We start from the raw sequence: 18,847 nt of genomic DNA on the forward strand, positions 1-18,847 counted from the left end.
CATGTATGAAAATAGAATAATGAAACCTGGTGAACATTGTTTAAAAAGATGGAAGAGATGAACAAGGGTAATAGGGTGAATTCAATCCAAGATCATTATACATATGTGTGCAAAAGTGTCACAATGATACTCCTTTGTATAATTAATATGCACATATATATAAAACACATTTCTTAATTTACTTTAATATATATTACATGTATTTAATGGGTCTGTTATATACACATATGTATATATAAAACACCCAAACAAAAATCAAATCAAATCAAATGAATAAAAGGGTTGGCAGAATGGCTCAAGTGGGAGAGCACTTGCTTAGTATATACATGGCCCATTCAATTCCTGCTACTGCCAGATTGTTGAGAATCCCTGGGTCACAAAGACTGACAACCTGAGATAACAGGGAATGAGGGCATGGCTTAAGTGGTAGACTGCTTGCCTATGGGTGCTCGGTAAAGTTCAAACCCCAGTACTTTGTGTTATCTATCTTCCACAAAAAAAAAAAAAAAGCAGTCTGGGATAACCTTGTTGGCTACACCAATTTTACTCGCAAGATTGTCTTTGGAAGGAATAGAAGAGTGACAACTCATAGTTCTAAAAGAAAAGAAAAAGACTAATAGTATCTTTGAATTAATAGTGTCTGATAGGTATCAATTTCAAATTTGATTTTATTGTATTCAGTGGACTCTAAGTATCATTTGCTGATGATAAATCTGTGAATATAAAATTCTGTGAATATAAACTATGTGTGTTACCAAAATACACAGTGCTAGTATGTTTTACATAGCTAGCCTAACCATAATGATCACATGAAGGGATAATAACTTGCTGATATACAGTAATGCAAAATATTCCTTTCTCCTCCCCCAACCTCTGTGGTAAGTGTAGTTTCCTGCATGGGCTAGAATTGGCTTTTTTATTTGCTTTGGTCAATGGGACATGCAAAAAAAAAAAAAAAGGCCCAAAGATTTCTAGATCCAAGACATCCAAGAAGGTGAAAGGTGGGACCGAGGAGAACTGGATCCAGGGCCGCTAAGCTACAGCATCAGTAAACCTAGGTTTTTAAGAGGAATCAAATTTTTCCACTGATACCTTTGGGAACTTTCAAGCTCTGCCATGATCACATAATAATGAGAGTAAATCCAACAATACCCAGCTATATCCTTCCATGATCAACCAAACTCTAGCCACTCGAAGACTCAGGGGAAAGATAAATGCTTATTGTTGTGTACCACTGAGATTTATTGTTGTCTGCCATGCAGTCATGTTACAAAAAGAAAAAACCTTGCCTGATTAATGTTCTCCATTCCCTCTAAAAGGAAATCTGATATTGTAGACACATTGAACTCTTGTGGCTACTGAGCTACTCCCACAAATTAGTTACACTAAAAAAAGTAACTTTGTTCTCAAACCTGTTTATGTTCACAATAAAAAGATTATGAACAGAAAATTATTCACTGCTTCTATAAAACTATGTTGAAGAGTTCAGAAAGACTTGATAAGGTCCATAGTAAAGTAAAAAGACATAGCTAATTTAATGATTAAATGACAGATATGCTACCATCAAAAATCTAAAAAGAAAATTTCTGCTATCAAATTGTTTCACAAATGTAATTATTTGCTCCTCTTAGACTTAGAAAACAGGAGGCATATGGTTTTCAGAATTCCTATTGAAATACAGGTCACAATGACTCTCTAACAAAGGTGATAAGAAAAAATATTTTAAATTAAAATAAACATTTACATTGTAAGTATGTGTTTTTATGCTGCTTCTCCTGAACTCTTTTTAAAAAAAATTATTTTTTTATTTTTTGCCAGTCCTGGGGCTTGAACTCAGGGCCTGGGCACTGTCCTTGAGCTTCTTTTGTTCAAGGCTAGTACTGTACTACTTGGGCCACAGCCTAACTCTTTTTTTAACCAAACCACTATAGTCCTGACCATGTCAGAGCTAAGGACTTCTCTAATAGATATATGGAAAAAATAAATGACAACCTCCTTCTATAGTCAAAATGGCTATTAACAAAAATACTAAAGATATGAAGCACTGGTGAGGATGGGGGAAGGGGAGAAGAAAATTAGTATCACCATTATGAAAAGCAGTATGAAATTTCCTCAAAAAGTTAAAAGTAGAATTACTATATGAGCCAGCAGTCAGCGGGTACAAATCCAAAGGAACTGAAATCAGTATGCTAAGGAGACATCTACAGTGCCATGTTTCCTGCAGCACTACTCACAGGAGCTAAAAACAAGATACAACTTAAGTGTCTATCAATTGATGAATGGATAGATACAGAACAAAGATACTATAGAATCATCTTTTAAAAAAGAAATCCTGGAATTAGAAATTATGTTAAATGAAACAAGCAGGCACAGAAAGAAAAGTACCACTGATGATCTCACTAATAGGAAGAATCTAAACAAGCTGATCTTATAGAAGTTCAGTAAATGGTGGTTACCAGAAGCTAGGAAGACTACAGGATAGAGAAGAATGGGTGGTAAGTTACAATTGGGTATAAGAAGTCCTGGGATGCTGTTGAACAGTAGGGTGACTACAAAGGTTGAAAATGTACTTTGCTAAAACAAACAAAAAAATACTTAGGAATAACCTTAATGAAAGAATTGAAGGACTTCTATGATAAGAACTTTAAAAACCTGAGAAAGGAAATTGAAGCTGAACTAAGGAAATGGAAAAACTTCCCATGCTCCTGGATTGGGAGGATTAACATCATGAAAATGGCAATACTGCCAAAGGCTATCTACAAATTCAATGCAATACCCATCAATATCCCAACACCATTCTTTACTACTACAAAGCTATAGTAATAATAATAATAATAATAAATCTTGGTACTGGCACAAGAACAGGCTTGAGGACCAATGGAATAGAATTGAAGACCCAGAAATGAACCCACAGACCTATGCCCACCTAACCTTTGATAAGGGAGCCACAGAAGTAGGATGAAAGAAAGACAGCCTCTTCAAAAAAGGGTGCTGGCAAATTGGTTAAACACCTGTAACAAACTAAAGCTAGATCCTTATATATCACCCTGCACCAGAATCAATTCCAAATGGATCAAAGACCTGGATGTAAAAACAGATACCCTGGAAATATTGCAGGAAGGAATAGGAGAAACACTAGGGCTCCTTGGCAAAGGTTGAAACTTTCTTAATAAAGGTCCAGAAACACAGGAAATCAAAGAAAGGTAGGACAAATGGGATTGCATCAAACCGTGTCATCACAGCACAATTTGCCATCGCTAAAATATGGAAACAACCCAGATGTCCCTCGGTAGGTGAATGGATCAAGAAAATGTGGTACATATACACAATGGAATTCTATGCATCTAGTAGAAGGAATGACTTGGATCCATTCATGAGAAAATGGAAAGACTTGGAAAAAAATCATACTAAGTGAAGTAAGCCATACGCAAAGAAACATAAACTCGATGGTTTTACTCATTGGAAACAATTTAGAACTTGTCTAGGATAGTCCTAGCAGAGGAGCACAATAGCTCCATAGCAATGTCTGTATGATCACAAACTATGATCCTAAACGTAATGAACTACAAGATTTGGAAATAAGTAGTTTATCTTTGTTGTATCATATGAAATTATGCCTTTTCCTTTTGACTTTCTTCCCCATGGTTTTACCCCTGATGTCATGGTAACTGATTTTGGTATACTGGGTGTTGTACGTATGTTTATCAGAACTAGGGAAGGGGAACACCAAACTGGAGAGACAAAGGGTAAAGGCGAACCAATGCAACAGCAATACTTACAAGACAATATTCTGTTGCTTTGACTTTTAATAGTACAACAGGATTTCATATTCAGTTTAGGCATTTGCTGATTTTTCCATGTCTAACTAATTCCATCTCTAACTAGTTGTTAATATTCACTTAAATGTCTGTTAACCAAACCTAAAATCTGATTCACTAGGTTTTCAAAATATAATGGCATCATGTAAGTAATAAAATCTGAACTACTTCATCTGGCTTACAAACCACAGTATCATAGCCTGCCTATAATTTCTTCTCAGTCTCATTTCTTCCCAGTTTGTCCTTGGCTCATGGGGCTCTAACCACACTGACTCTACGACACTGTTCTACCATATATCAAGTTCTGCCATTTGAGGCCTCTTAGGTTTCTTCTTCCAGAGATACTTTTTCTCCTGATTCTCTCATAGATGTCATTTGGATCTGAAATGGCACCATTTGGCTCCTCACTGACGACTCAAGGTAAAGACACTAATTATTCACCTGACTAATTTGACTACATTTAATTTTAAGTCTCATTACTAGCTGGTAAGTAGTATTATCAGTTAATATTTTTCTTACTCCTCCCTACTGTATGATTCACAATGGTTATCACCTAATATTTGTTCATATCTAGATTCCCAGTGTCAAAAACGTAATAGTGCCTAGGAACAGATCAATGACGATTTTGCATTGATCATTAAAACTAAATGAAAGTGTAGTGGCTAAAAGAAAGCAATACAAAAGCCTAAAGTGGTATTTTCAACAATTACAATCAAATCATGATTTTATTACTCCTATAATATCTTTTATGAAAAGATCTTTAGGATTTCAAATCAACCCTACCCTCACTATCAAATGTGAAAGATTATTTTTCAAAATCTGAAACAATATTAATTTACTTATAAAGCCTTGATGAAAGTTAATCTTTAATTCAGGATTTTGAATAGGGCTAGATATATGTCAGAGTCAGAGTGTAGTCTAATATGTACAAGACCCTGGGTTTTGTTTTCAGCATCTCTCTCTCTCTCTCTCTCTCTCTCTCTCTCTCTCTCTCTCTTCTGAAAAAGAAATAATATTGGTATGTGTATATTTCTATATGCTATGTGCTAGGTATTTTAAGTAAGATAGATAGATAGCTAGATAGCTAGATAGATAGATCAAAAGATAGATAGTGTCTTCTACAAAAGATACTAACCTGATTCCAGTATGGCAAATGGAAAAAATGAATCTCAGAGCTAATGAGGGTTGAGATGCGATTTGACCTAGGTAGTTTGGCTCCACAATGCTAGTAAGTTCTGCTCTGTACCATGTCAACTCACAGGATGCTTTTCAATGTTTCTCTCTGAAGGAATCTGGAGTTGTGATTTAGGGTGGCAACATAAGTCTCTGCATATGGCAGAACTGTAAATCTGGTGCCACACGGCAGCAATATTCTGTCATGGGAATGAGGCAACTGAGGACTCAGAGACAGAAAGATAAATCAAGGCGATACACAGGGAGAAGTTAATTAGATAGCAAGAGACAAGGAGAATGGCTGCCAGCATCAGACCAGCATCAGCACTGCTTCCTAGCTTGCATTTAAAGAAACACACCCTGCTGCCCACATGATAAATTCTCTTTTTTTTTCTTTTTTCTTTTCTTATTTATTGTCAAAGTGATGTACAGAGAAGTTACAGTTTCATACGTTAGGCCTTGGGTACATTTCTTGTACTGTTTGTTACCTCCTCCCTCATTCCTCCCTCCCCCTCCCCCCTTCCCTCTCCCCCCATGAATTGTTCAGTTGGTTTACACCAAACATTTTTGCAAGTATTGCTTTTGTAGTTTGTCTTTTTATCAGTTGTCTCTCAATTTTGATATTCCCTTTCACTTTCCTAGTTCTAATACCAGTATATACAGTTTCCAATGTACCCAGATAAGATACAGTGATAGTGCCAGTTACAACCACAGGAAGGGGATACAAGAGGATCATCAACAATAGAAGCTAGGGTTTCACATGGCATGTTGAAAATAATTACAACAGTGATATAACAGTCGTTTCCATAACATGGAGTTTATTTCACATAGCATCATCTTATGCATTCATTCTTTTTTTTTTTTTTTTGCCAGTTCTGGGCCTTGAACTCAGGGCCTGAGCACTGTCCCTGGCTTCTTTTTGCTCAAGGCTAGCACTCTGCCACTTGAGCCACAGCGCCATTTCTGGCCATTTTCTATATATGTGGTGCTGGGGAATCGAACCCAGGGCTTCATGTATACAAGGCAAGCATTCTTGCCACTAGGCCATATTCCAAGCCCCTCTTTTTTTTTTTTTTGAAGACAGCATAAAATTTAACTCCTCCCAATCATAAGAACCTTAACTCATTAGGCTGATAAGCTAAATGAAAGAAGACTTGGTTCCCTAAACTAACCTGAAATTGATGAAATAGTGCCAAGGTATATGCATGCTGAATAACAATGATAATTTTTTAAAACAACCAGTATCTACTTTCAGTATGGATAAGTTTTAACTGGTTATACAATGCTTTATTCTATTACTTTTGAAATGTATATGCAATGATGATTTAGAAATACCCATTGATTATATTGATAGTTCCATCTCTGGTATATGTAATTGCTCTGAATATTGTTTTTAATTTGGCTTGCTTAATGAAATCTATGTGTCAAAGCAATAAGGAGGAAGTACTTACAGAATGCTTACCCACATCCCCCATTTATAGAACAGAGAAGCTGTAGCTGCCAGAAACAGCTCCCTTCCTCTGTGGGCACCGTGCTGCTATTCTGGTATCTGTCAGTTAAGAATATCTATCCACTGCCCAGTATAGCCATGTGTCATCTGGTTAATTGGCTTTTGTTGCGAGACAATGCTATTACTAGTGATCAATTCTTTTACAGAAACACTGATCTTACATTTCTATATGCCAAACATTATAAGAGCCAACTGGATCTTCCTTTCTTCCTTCCATTTTCCCTCTATTTTCTTTTCTTGGGGATTAAATCCAGGGCCTCTTGAATGCAAGGCAAGTGGTTTGGGTTTTTTTTTGTTGTTGTTGTTGTTTTTTACCATCTGAGCCATGCCTCATAGTTTCATGCCTTTTATTTTGTTTTCTTTTGAACGTCTCACTAGCTTTGCCTGGGTATTGAACTTGTGATCCTCCAGCCTCTGCCTCCCAAGTAGCTTGGGTAACAAGTGTGTATCACCCCACTAGGCTCTCTATTATATTCTTTTCTTTTCTTTTTTTGGCCAGCCCTAGCTAGGGCTTGAACTCAGGGCTTTGGCACTGTCCCTGAGTTGCTTTTTGCTCAAGGCTAGCACTCTACCACTGGAACCACAGTGCCCACTTCTGGCCTTTTCTGTTTATATGGTACTGAGGAATTGAACCTAAGGCTTCATGCATGCTACACAAACACTCTATCACCAAGTCCAGCCCCTCTATTGTATTCTTAATATCTAATGTTTTCATCATGTTAATACCAAAACAGCCCTTCAGTTTCATAAAGTAGGAAGTTTACATTAATTTTCAACATTATCTCAATAATTACTCTTTATTCACACAGGAACTGTTTCTTCCTAAATAAAAATAGGAATGTATCAACTATAAGTAATCAGCACCTGTGACTTGGTGTCTTTTCCTTTTTTTATTTTTTATTGTTTTTGTGCTTGGCCTGGGGTTTGAAGTCAGGGCCTGGGCATTGTCCCTGAGCTATTCAGGTCATGGTGAGAGCATTCTACTACTTGAGCCACAGCTCCACTTGTGGCTTTTTTGCTGGTTAATTGCAGATAAGAGTCTCACGGACTTTCCTGCCCAAGCTGGTTTTGAACTGAGATCCTCAGATCTCAGCCTCCTCAGTAGCAAGGATTACAGACAGAGCCACCACTGCCTGGTTGGCTTAATTTCTTTATTCATGGTGTCACATTTTCAGGTATATAAGTCCAGACACTTGTCTACTATTTTTACTTTCATTTTCAATTTTTCCCTGAAGTGTTGGAGGCATGGCTCAAGTATACAGCACTTGTCTACTGAGTGCAGGGTCCTGAGTTCAGCCTCCAGGACTGGAAAAATTTTTTTTTCTCATGGGAATTGTGACCCCTGCCTACTCATTACTCCACAACAGTGCTTTAGTAATGGATTCCATTTGTTTTGCAGGTGGTTTGGCCCATATATATTTCCTCCTGTTGGTTCCACATTGCCTTTTGGTCCTGCGTTCAGACATAAGATTTTCTATACCACCTTCAGAGAAGAAAGCCTTAAATTCCTATAAGATTGATAACCTCAGCGTGTATTACTTAATCACAGTAATGCGCCAGGGTGACTCACACTAACATATATATATATATATATATTTTTTTTTTAATTGATTGATTGATTGATTGATTGCCAGTCCTGGGGCTTGAACTCAGGGCCTGGGCACTGTCTCTAAGCTTCTTTTGCTCAAGGCTAGCACTCTACCACCTGAGCCACAGCACCACTTCTGGCCTTTTCTGTTTATGTGGTACTGAGGAATTGAATCTAGGGCTTCATGCATGTTAGGAAAGCATTCTACCACTAAGCCACATGCCCAGCCCCTACTTTTTACACTGTCATCTTCTCCTTCCCCATTAGTGCTTTCTCTACTCACCCCATGCTTTCCTTTACATTTCCTCCAAACACTGAACAGTTCTTCTCTTGTGAGAAAGGGAGAATTAGCAAGAGTTTTCACTGTGCTAAGTATTTTCTGTGTGTTCTTATTTGATACTCAAAGTAATCTAATGAGTTAATACTCTTGTGTTCCTCATTTCACAGATGAGGAAATTGGGGCATAGTGAAACTAAGTCAGTTCCTGGCAAGTAGCAGTTCTAAAATTTGAACCAGGGACTGTTATTGTACAGTCTTCCCCTATCCACCCTAGTTATCAATCCATTAATTTTTATATAAACTGGCCCCCTTGTTCAGAAAAGTCCCATTTCTTCTGTCTGGCAAGCAACTGGTCAGCCTTTGAGGCCATAATTTGCACTCTTGCCTTGTTTTGGAGTATTATTTCTCACTGTTTAACTCATGATAATTATTCTCCACTTGGTTCTATCCCACAATGACATATAGCACCGCAAAATATTACTTTTGCCTCTGTCTCTCTTATGTCTTTGTAGAATGGTACATTTTACTTATGCCGAGCACATTATACTAAATCAAAACTGGTTGTAATAGTATATACTGGCCCTTACTAACACACAACTGAAAACAATGTTCTCATTGTAGTTGTGTGTGTGTGTGTGTGTGTGTGTGTGTGTGAGAGAGAGAGAGAGAGAGAGAGAGAGAGAGAGAGAGAGAGAGAGAGAGAGAGCACGAGCAAGAGCGTGCTAATACTGGGCCCTGAACTCAGGCCCTTTTGTTCTCCTTGTCTTTATCACTAAGGGTTGGTGCTCTAACACATAAGCCACAGCTCCATTTCCAGCTTTTTGTTGGTTAACTAGAGATAAGTGTCTCTTAGATGATTCTGTTAGGGCTGGCTTTTAACTGAGATCTGAGGATCTCAGTAGCTAGGATCACAGGTGTGAGTCACTAGCACCCAGTCACCAGCACCCAGCTTCTTTACAGCTTTTTATAGATCAAAAAAAAATGAAGTAACTCACTAGAATATGAATTGACACTTAATATGAAATACTTAAGCTTGCCAGAACATGCATTGGTTATGTCCACTATATATACATTAGATCATGTACTTTTAAATTTAAACACAAATATCTCAAAGCCTCCATTGTAACTCAATATATTTTTCCTTTATGTACACTAGTCAGGTAAAAAAACAACTGCAATTGGTTAATGGCATTTACCTGTCACCTGTTGCTGAGACAGGAATAGCCTAGGGATTTTAGGACAGTCCAACAATATAGTGAGACTTGATCTCAAAAGGAAAAAAAAAAAACTACCCACAAATATAACTGGAAATGTCATCAGAGGTGGTAGACAGCAAAGTTAATCTGTCAAGGAGCACTGACAGGAACCTTTAGAAATTGGTCTTAAGTGTCAGCACCTTATGTGAGCATGTCAAGTTAAATACAGAGATATTTTGTATGGCCTCAGCATGGTTGTGAACACTTGTATTCCCAGTAATGAGAAAGCTGGGCAGGAGGATCTCAAGGTTGAGGCCAGCCTGGGCTACACTAAGTTCAAAAACAGTGTAAGCTACTGCATAGTGAGAACCCATCTCAAAAATGTTATATATTCTTTTGTAAGTATATGAGTGGTGGTGGTAAAATTTTGTGTACTGCCGCCAGTAAACAACTAAAGAAAAAGAAAAGGACCTAAGAAAAGTAATCTGTTGAGTTTAAGGGAAGGCAGGAAACACTATGTCTAACAATGAAATACATTTTTTTCTTTTTTCCTCCTGATAATTGGGCTTGAATCAGGGCTTGTGCTTTCATTCAGTTTCTCGTTTCCTCTACCACTTGAGCCAGGCCCTAGCCTAGCTTTTTGCTTCTTAATTGAAAATGGGCGCTCAAGGAATTTTCTGCCAGGGTAGCTTTGTAGTGAGATCCTCTGGCTCTCAGCCTCCTGAGTAGCTAGAATTAGAAGTGTAAGTCAGTGACACCCAGCTTGAAGTACCTTTCTAAATGTTTCTGTAGTAATTCTGATTATCCCGAATCTTCACTGCACATACCAACTCCAGTATACTACTATTAAAAATTTCCTTAGGTTATGCTAGTCATGATCTCTTGCTTTTATTTAGCTTTCTTGGTAAATCCATTGCTATTCCAGAATTTTTTTTAAGGTCTGGGTGTCATTTATAGTTAAAAATATGGTACACTTTATGAATTTGCGTGTCATCCTTACAGAGGAGCTATACTATTTTTCTCTGTACTGGTCCTAGTTATTATATGCGCTGCTGAAGTGAGCACAATCTGGGTAATTTCTCATTTTTGTGATGTGGATGGCATGGGAAACATATGAAGTCATACTTAGATCTCCTTATCCTTTTTGCTTATCTATTATGTATGTTAAGAAAATTCTGATTTTCTTATATCCTCTTTCATTTTAATGGATCAATAGTATACAGTTACATTTTTCAAAGTGTGAATCAAGATGTTTCTAAAGTTAACTGCGGGGTTCGTAACTAGCCTTCAAACAATCAAATAGGATAAACAACAAAAACTAAAAGTATAACATATAGCAATAACAAATATTGTTAAATCAAATTTCCTTTCAATCTTGTTTTTTCCATCAAGTCTTCACTAGATACGAGAAAGTTATAGAGCTACAGATACATAAATTCAGTATCTATATCTTACAACCATTGAGAATGTACTACTCAAGGAATTAAAATTCTTTTTACCATGAAACAAAGCCCAATTACAGAAAGATATATAATTAACCCTGTACTTAGAAAGCTTCTAAACATCCTCCAGAGTAGTTAATATGAACTCAGAAAGTATTTCCTAACTTAGCAAGAGTGTCATTTGATTCACAGTGCTGTAGTAACTCAGACTGAGAAGCTATTTACTTTATTTAAAACTCTGTTTCTTTTACATGATTTAAAGGATTCCTCTCAAAGCAAAATTCAATATGAAACAAAAATATATTTTATCTTGGAACCATTTTATTAGAACTTTTCCAGGTAAGCCAAAATCAATTATCCTCAAGACTATTCTAAATTTCAAATTTGAAAAATAAATCTAAATATTGTCAGAACCTTGTGTAATATAATATTTCTTTTTTTCACATAAGACATATACCTTTACATTAGAAAATATTATGAATCAAATATCCAGTTATCAATCTAATATAATATTTCAACACCTAGACTATTTTAAAGTTTGGTATACATATAAATATTTCAGATTCCTTTTATTTCTTGAAGGCTTTCCATAATACTGACCAAATCTATTATCCCATACTTACATGTATACAATATATGAATATATTATCTATGTGACCACATTTCTTGACAAGTACATTAACATTCACTTATACAGTATGTGTCTCCCTTTTTTCTCTACCTTTCCACCCATCCTTGGTTTCTTCCACTTAATTCTCTCTCTCTCTCTTTTTTTTTTTTTTTTGCCAGTCCTACGGCTTGAACTCAGGGCTTGGGCACTGTCCCTGAGCTTCTTTTGTTCAAGGCTCTATCACTAGAGCCACACCACCACTCCTGGCCTTTTCTGTTTATGTGATACTGAGGAATTGAAACCAGGGCTCCATGCATGCTAGGCAAGCACTCTACCAGTAACCCACATTCCCAGTCCAACACCTAATTCTTTTAAACTGAATCTATCAAACATCTTCAAAAGCAAAGTGTATATAACGAAAACCTAGTGTCACAATTCAACACTTACCAATAGTCATGTCATCTATATCACCAATCTCTCTACTAGCATCTCTTAAGTCTTTGCTGACATTTCATCCATAATTATTCAATAGTTATCTCTAAATGATCATTTAAAAATAATCATGCTATTGTACAAAACTTAATAATTCCCTTAATATCATAAAGTAAATAATTAGTGGTCAAATTTCTCCCAATTATCTTACAGGTAGTTCACTATAGCTCAAATGATCAGCTAAACAGGTTGTTACATTTCATCTAGTTGATATGTCTTAAGTCTTTTCAAATTGATCTATGGATTGACCCATTGTTTTTGTCATTTCATTTTCTCTTTGGGGGGGGGGAAAACACATGTCAGATTGTTTTTAGGTTCCCATGTCTTAAATAGAAAAATAGAGCTTCATACTGGTAAGGTTTGGCTGTTAGGAGAAACTTTTTCATGCTATTGCTGCAATAAGTTCCATTAAATAGAATGAAGAAAAAGGTATTACAACCATGGCCGAGAAAGCTTGCTCAGAAGATATAAATAACTTTCTTTAACTCACTAACCATCACAATGATGGTATATACAGAGAAAAAATAATAGTTGAAAGAACTTTCTTTTCTGGTATGCTAGGACATGCATAAGAGGATTCAGATAATGGTAAAAAGCCTTTTTATAAATATTAAATGTAAAGTAAAATTATACTATAAGCTATTGCCAGAATGGTTCTTTCTGGTAATAATTTTAAACCCTGAACTTTTTAAATAGTTCAATTCACAAAGATGTTATCATTCACTGTTAGAAATATTCTACTTGAAAGAGACTGAACTATTATGTATGGAAGTTACAGTTTTACCTAATAATCATACATACACAAACCAACAAAAGCTTGGGACAAAGTGATATTCAGCACTATAAAGTCCTTTCAATCTCACTACATAGGAAAACATTCTAACATTTAAAATGTACTACTGGTGTACAAGAGTCTTTAATTATGCATATAAGTCACTAAAAACCTGTGGACTTTGCTGTATCCTGTAACACAAAGCCAACAGCAACCATGCTATTTTAATTCCAGGAAGCTTTGCCACAAATGCTATAGGAGAATATCACATCAAGGAAGAAAACAATTCCAGTACCATGCAAGGCACCACCTACCATAGATCTGGGCTTGCTGATAGCCACCAGACTAGTGAGGAAGTCTTCGTCATGCAGCTGGCTGAAAACATGGGCATCATAGGCTACCATAATGGAGATTTCTTCCATCATCTTGCCAGCTGCTTTTCCACAGCAGCTGCTGCTGCTCCAGCTCCAGACCAGACTATCCAAGGAAAATGCTTACTGCAGCTCAGTGCCAGTACACATATACACACACACACCTGAGCTGGAGGAGGTTGAGTGTCAAAAGTTCGAAAAGAAAGAAATGAAAAAGCAGCTGCTACCACACGCTTATCTATTAATTCACCCTCAGTAGAAAACTAAAGGAGGTCTCTTATCTATGCAGGAAGTATACACTATAAACATCTTCTGCATTCTTGAAACTGCAGATGAAAAAATTCAGTTCTTTGAAACTCTTCTTTAAATTTCAAAACATAGAAATTAAGAGAAGTTTCTTAACTTAGATATATTCTATTATCAAGCTCTCCTAAAATCAAAATACAAAAAGTTGACTTATTGTATGTTCTTGAGATTATAAATTTTTGCAACAGTTCATCTTCTTACTTGAGTATTGCTATATGAAGCTTCTTCTTGGAGAAAAAGTAGATTTCCTTAATTATCTTAATGCTTATTTTTTCATGTTCTTAGAAAAAAAAGATATTTTAATTTCTCAGAATTTTACAGAATTCTCGGTGAAGTAAATTAATCTCTTGAAGTATGAAACATTTTTCCTCTCTTAGTATTTCTGTTAAAAAAGAAGTATCAAAATATAAAAAAGAAATAATTCATTTGGTTTAATAATATCAAGTAGTAATCTCTTGCTTTTCTCACACTAAAAAGACAGTACCTTAAACATAACTTTGTGTTGTTATTATTCTATAAGCTGCACAAGAGTCTTGTTTATAAACTGTTTCTCTCCTCTGGATGAATGTTCTCTTCACCTTTTAAATTTAAGGCTGAAGGTTTCTTTTAATTATTCAATCAGCAGGCAGTACATATGAACAATTTGCTGGTGCTTTGGAAGTGATTTAAAGGTAAAGTTGGGCACGGTAAATAATAATCCGTGTTTCATAATAAAAAGTTTGGAAGCTGCCTACAATGATCAGTTTTTCTCAGGCTCTCTCAGTTGCCAGGATATATTACATATGCTAATTTTACTTAAAACAAGTAAGTTCCTTAATGTTCCAACATTTCTAAAACGTCCTTTAACCAGTGCTGCCAACTCCAATATTTCTTAATTTAATCTTCCAAATTCCCTGGGTTCTTCTTAAAATAGTTAACACTATAGTGTTAGAATATTTTCTATTTAGAACTAGAAATCAATTTGGCAATGTATATCTAAAACCAATAGAAACACAGCTGCTAGGGTGGATTTTTTAGTAAGCATCAGGATTATGTTGTTTAAATTTGTTTGCTTTTCGGAACTAACTAAACAATACTCAGAACAATGTGTATAGGATCTATTTTCTCATGTCTTCCTAAAGTATCTTCATTTTCTATAGATTCACGTGAGTGATTAAAGTGATTAACTAGTTAGTACCTTGTGCCATTTAAATGTGATTAGGAGGGCTGTGCAACTCCTATAAGTATTATTGATTATAAGCCTCCCCACAGGGAAGGCAAAAAAAAAATCCATTGCTAAGAACCAAGAGTATCTAATAGGCTTACTTAAACAAAAAGTGCAGTATTTTAAGTAAATTCTCAAGATTAAGAAAGCTTAAGTTTGATCCTTGTTGAAGCTAGTAAAGTATTTTTATATCATTCCCCCTCTACCACAATGCTTTGGGTTTAAAGAATTATTTGCATTAAAAAAATCCTACTACAAGTTATTGCAAAACTGACTACCAAGTGAAAACTAAATTATAATCAGGAATAAAAGTATAATAAGGCATACAGGCAGATCATACCTTCAAGTTTCTTTTTATCTTTTAAAAGGTACTGTGAACTTCTTTAAATATCCACTAGCACCAGAAGATTTCAGATGTATTTTGCAGAACGTTTTTCTAGGCGGAAAAGCAATTCCTCTGGCTTTCGTATTCTTCCTTTGCTACGCTGACTCAGTGCTTCCTCATACTGCTATCGGAACAAGGTGCACTGACAAAGACACCTGTTGTGAGAGGTAAACTTCCCATAATGCTTTACTCTCTGCTGGCAAGCACCCAGGGGCAAACAAGAATTATGACCGCATTTGAGCAGCTGCCTATTTGCCCAGGGAGAGCATATTCAGGGGAACAATAAGTAATCTTGGTTAAGAACACTTTAACCCAAGAAAAAAAGTGCCAGTGAAAACAAGGGCAAGCAGTACCTAGACGTGCTGCATATTAAACTCATAAAATCTTTAAGACCTCAGAATATAAGTATGAAAACATTTGTAGAAACATAACCAAAGACTAAAAAGTTTTATATTTACATAAACAGAAGCTGGCAACCTCAAGTTCTTTTAGAGTTTTACCAAAGTTTAAATATTTTTAAAAGCTTCTGAGTACTAGAATAGTTCATTTCCACTAACATTTTACTTCTGAATCCAAGAGGTCCTCTATTTTAGCAACATGCATACATTTTCTTGTGCAAGAATTGTTTGATTTGTAATTGTAATTTCTTTTCATTTAAAAATACTTTTTAAGATACTTTACTTTCAGAACCTAAGAGGGAAAAACTCAAAAGTTCTTTTCTTTATATAATTAAATATACGTACGTAGTTCCAACCAAAAAAGTATGCTCTTTCTAAAGTGTCGATCTCTTAACAAAAATTGGTCATGTGTTGACTTTTTCTTTTTTCCTAAATACATTCTCTACAGCCTCAGAAATAACATCTACACCCTCTCAAACTTCAGCAGCTTTTGTACACAGTCTTGCTTACACTTCCTAGCAAGCAAGACATCCTTCCTATCCACCTCTGAACCTGGACTGAGCCAAATGATCTCTCAAGAGTTGTTTACAGGGCTGGGGATATGGCCTAGTGGCAAGAGTGCTTGCCTTGTATACATGAGGCCCTGGGTTCGATTCCCCAGCACCGAAATATACTGAAAACGGCCAGAAGTGGCGCTGTGGCTCAAGTGGCAAAGTGCTAGCCTTGAGCAAAAAGAAGCCAGGGACAGTGCTCAGGCCCTGAGTTCAAGGCCCAGGACTGGCCAAAAAAAAAAAAAAAGAGTTGTTTACACCTGTGTTCCTGCAGTTTTCTACTTAGCAGCTGCACTGAAAAGATACACACAAACACAACACACACACACACACACACACACACACACACACACACACACAATGAGGGGTGGAAAATTACCTGAGATAAAGATCAACAGGGTAGAGAGAGTACGATACTCCTACATGGCCACAATTTACCAGAAGATAGTATATTAAATGCACTTAGGCCTTCCCAGTAGCCAAAGAGACGTCCCCATCTGGAGCAGGAACTAGCTAGACCTCTGCCCAAGGCAAGTCATTTAACTTCCCTAGGTTTCAGTTTCTTCTTGGTCATGAAAATTGAGAAGGACAGACTTGAATAGTGGTTTTCACCCATGTGACCTATTTCCTTCCACTAAATAGGTTGACTGGAGAATTGTGAATGTGAGAATCCCTTTTTAATCTGAATCAGAATAAAAATAAAGAGTAGCATTAATTCAAAACAGGAAATAAAATTTTCCCAAGATTGCTATATGTCTCAAGAACACATTCTACTTGCTATTTTCTAATATCACCTTTTTGCCAAAAAGAGTATTCAAAATATAATATGAAACTGTACTTTTCATTACTTACATTACCATTTATACTCTTTGTAATAAGAAGCCAACTAGCTATAAGATAGTTTTTTAAATTTTTCTAGATCTTTTAAGATAAGGCAATTTTTATAAACAAAATATGTATAATGTTTTACTGAAAGAGTAACCTATTCCAGTTACTAATATTAGTCCAGTCATCTTTCTTGGACTGTACTCTGTGTGTGTGTGTGTGTGTGTGTGTGTGTGTGTGTTTGTGTGTGTTACTGGGCTTTGAGCTCGTCTTCACACCTTCTAGTTAGGTTCTAGTTAGGCATTCTGTACCTTGTAAACAAAAATATACTTGATTTTGACTGGCTAAAACATCTCCTGGTCTTCAGAAAATATGAATTCTCAAGTGTCAAATTTACAAAGAGCCAAAACAACAATCAAGAGAAGTCTGAATAAGATTTGGGGTGTGGGAATGTGGCTTTGTGGTAGAGTGCTTGCCTAGCATGCATGAAGGCCTGGGTTCGATTCCCAGTACCAAATAAACAGAAAAGGCCAGAAGTGGTGCTGTGGCTCAAATGGTAGAACACTAGTCTTGGGCAAAAGAAGCTGAGAGAGTGTTCAGGCCCTGAGCTCAAGTTCCAGAAATGGCAAAAAAAAAAAAAGATCTGGACATTTTTTCAATTTCTGGTTCTCTTCAAATGCAAAAAAAGTAAAAACAGTTTCATTGTGGGAACAATATTTTGTTATCCGCTGAAACAACAGACACATTAAAAAATGATCTCATCTCATTAAAACAATTATTTTAGAGAGAGGCTGTGAAGACACTCTTCCCATGTCTCAGGTTCAACCTGCTGAACATTTCATCATGAAAGCCATAAAATCAGGACCCTGCCCCCGGCCCTGACCCTATTTAGCGGCAGGCTAGCTCAGGCGCCATTATGCCATGCCACATGTTCGAGTCTTGTGTCTGTCGTCCCCTTGGCATCCCAATTAAGCTCTCCATTGGAGCTGAAGTGGTTTGTTGGTACTTGGAAATCCTCCGGAAGTAAGTCTCCGTGCCACTGTCCTGTTCTGTGTTATATGTTTTTCTGAAACCTGGGACTGGTCCATCTCGAACTTCCCCAATAAATCCATCTTTTTACTTGAGACTGTCTCTGAGCAGTGGACTCTTGGAGGGATGGGGGATCGCCCCCTCCCTCAGATGCCATCACAACATAAATGTTCATCAAGTGTTCATGAATCACAAAATGTTCATAGGGTCAACATAGAAATAAGGAACTATAATGAAGACAAACTTCTAAGTACTTTTTTTTTTTACTTGACAGAAAACCAAAATTCCAAGCAGGTTTTTATGTATACTTAAGAGTGCACATTATAAAACCCTAGGGCTCTAAATGGAACAACAAAAGATGAAAGGTGTGAATGAGAAACCCTAGAAGTAACAATAGAAGAATGTGTTTCAGAATATTTTGGATTTTGAAACAACCTAACACTAAGTTTTTGCATTGAGAAAAGAATAAGTACAAAGATAAGTGAAATCTTAAGTTTTCTTTAAATGCATGCAAAGGTAATGAAGAAAACCATTGTTGTGTGCCTGAATTCCAGCCATTCAAGTTATTATCTTACCTATCAGTGCTACCAATCGCTTGGCAAATTTAAAACCTCAGAAAACAAGGATTAAGAAAGAAATCCACAACATTGAACTAAGAAAATAAAATGAAGTGGGATAAATCATAGCTCAACAAGTATACTAGATAGCTTCCTGCCTTGCTTGCATCAAGACAAAGAAGATTTGTAATTCTAATCGTTTAGCTTTTCACCTCAATTATAACATGAAAATCCAAAACAAACTTATCCAAATTAAATTTGGTCCTAAGCATTCACTGTTGCTATCATCCAAAATGAAGACAGTTTCAGAAACATTCATAAACATGAGGTATGTTTCACTA

At 36.3% G+C, this 18,847-nt stretch overlaps 1 protein-coding gene and 1 non-coding gene across 5 annotated transcripts in view; both read right to left on the minus strand.

Annotated features, from left to right (window-relative positions):
• Window positions 1–18,847, minus strand: part of Rabgap1l (RAB GTPase activating protein 1 like) — a 526,658-nt gene that overhangs the window by 72,382 nt on the left and 435,429 nt on the right. The window contains exons 1-2 of one of the 4 annotated variants that reach the window (XM_048356665.1): window positions 15,102–15,536; window positions 13,195–13,939 (exon numbers count right to left, since the gene is read on the minus strand). The exons of the other annotated variants lie outside the window; for them this stretch is intronic. Of the exons in view, the coding sequence (XP_048212622.1) occupies window positions 13,195–13,305 (111 nt within the window). The 5' untranslated portion in view covers window positions 13,306–13,939; window positions 15,102–15,536. Of the gene's footprint in view, window positions 1–13,194; window positions 13,940–15,101; window positions 15,537–18,847 lie in introns of those variants that run through there. 4 annotated transcript variants of the gene reach the window in all.
• LOC125360339 lies at window positions 10,524–10,629 on the minus strand. Its single transcript, XR_007212726.1, has one exon. It is a non-coding gene; the product is annotated as a U6 spliceosomal RNA (small nuclear RNA).

The sequence above is a fragment of the Perognathus longimembris genome, chromosome 11, assembly GCF_023159225.1.
Source record: "Perognathus longimembris pacificus isolate PPM17 chromosome 11, ASM2315922v1, whole genome shotgun sequence".
Taxonomy (NCBI): domain Eukaryota; kingdom Metazoa; phylum Chordata; class Mammalia; order Rodentia; family Heteromyidae; genus Perognathus; species Perognathus longimembris.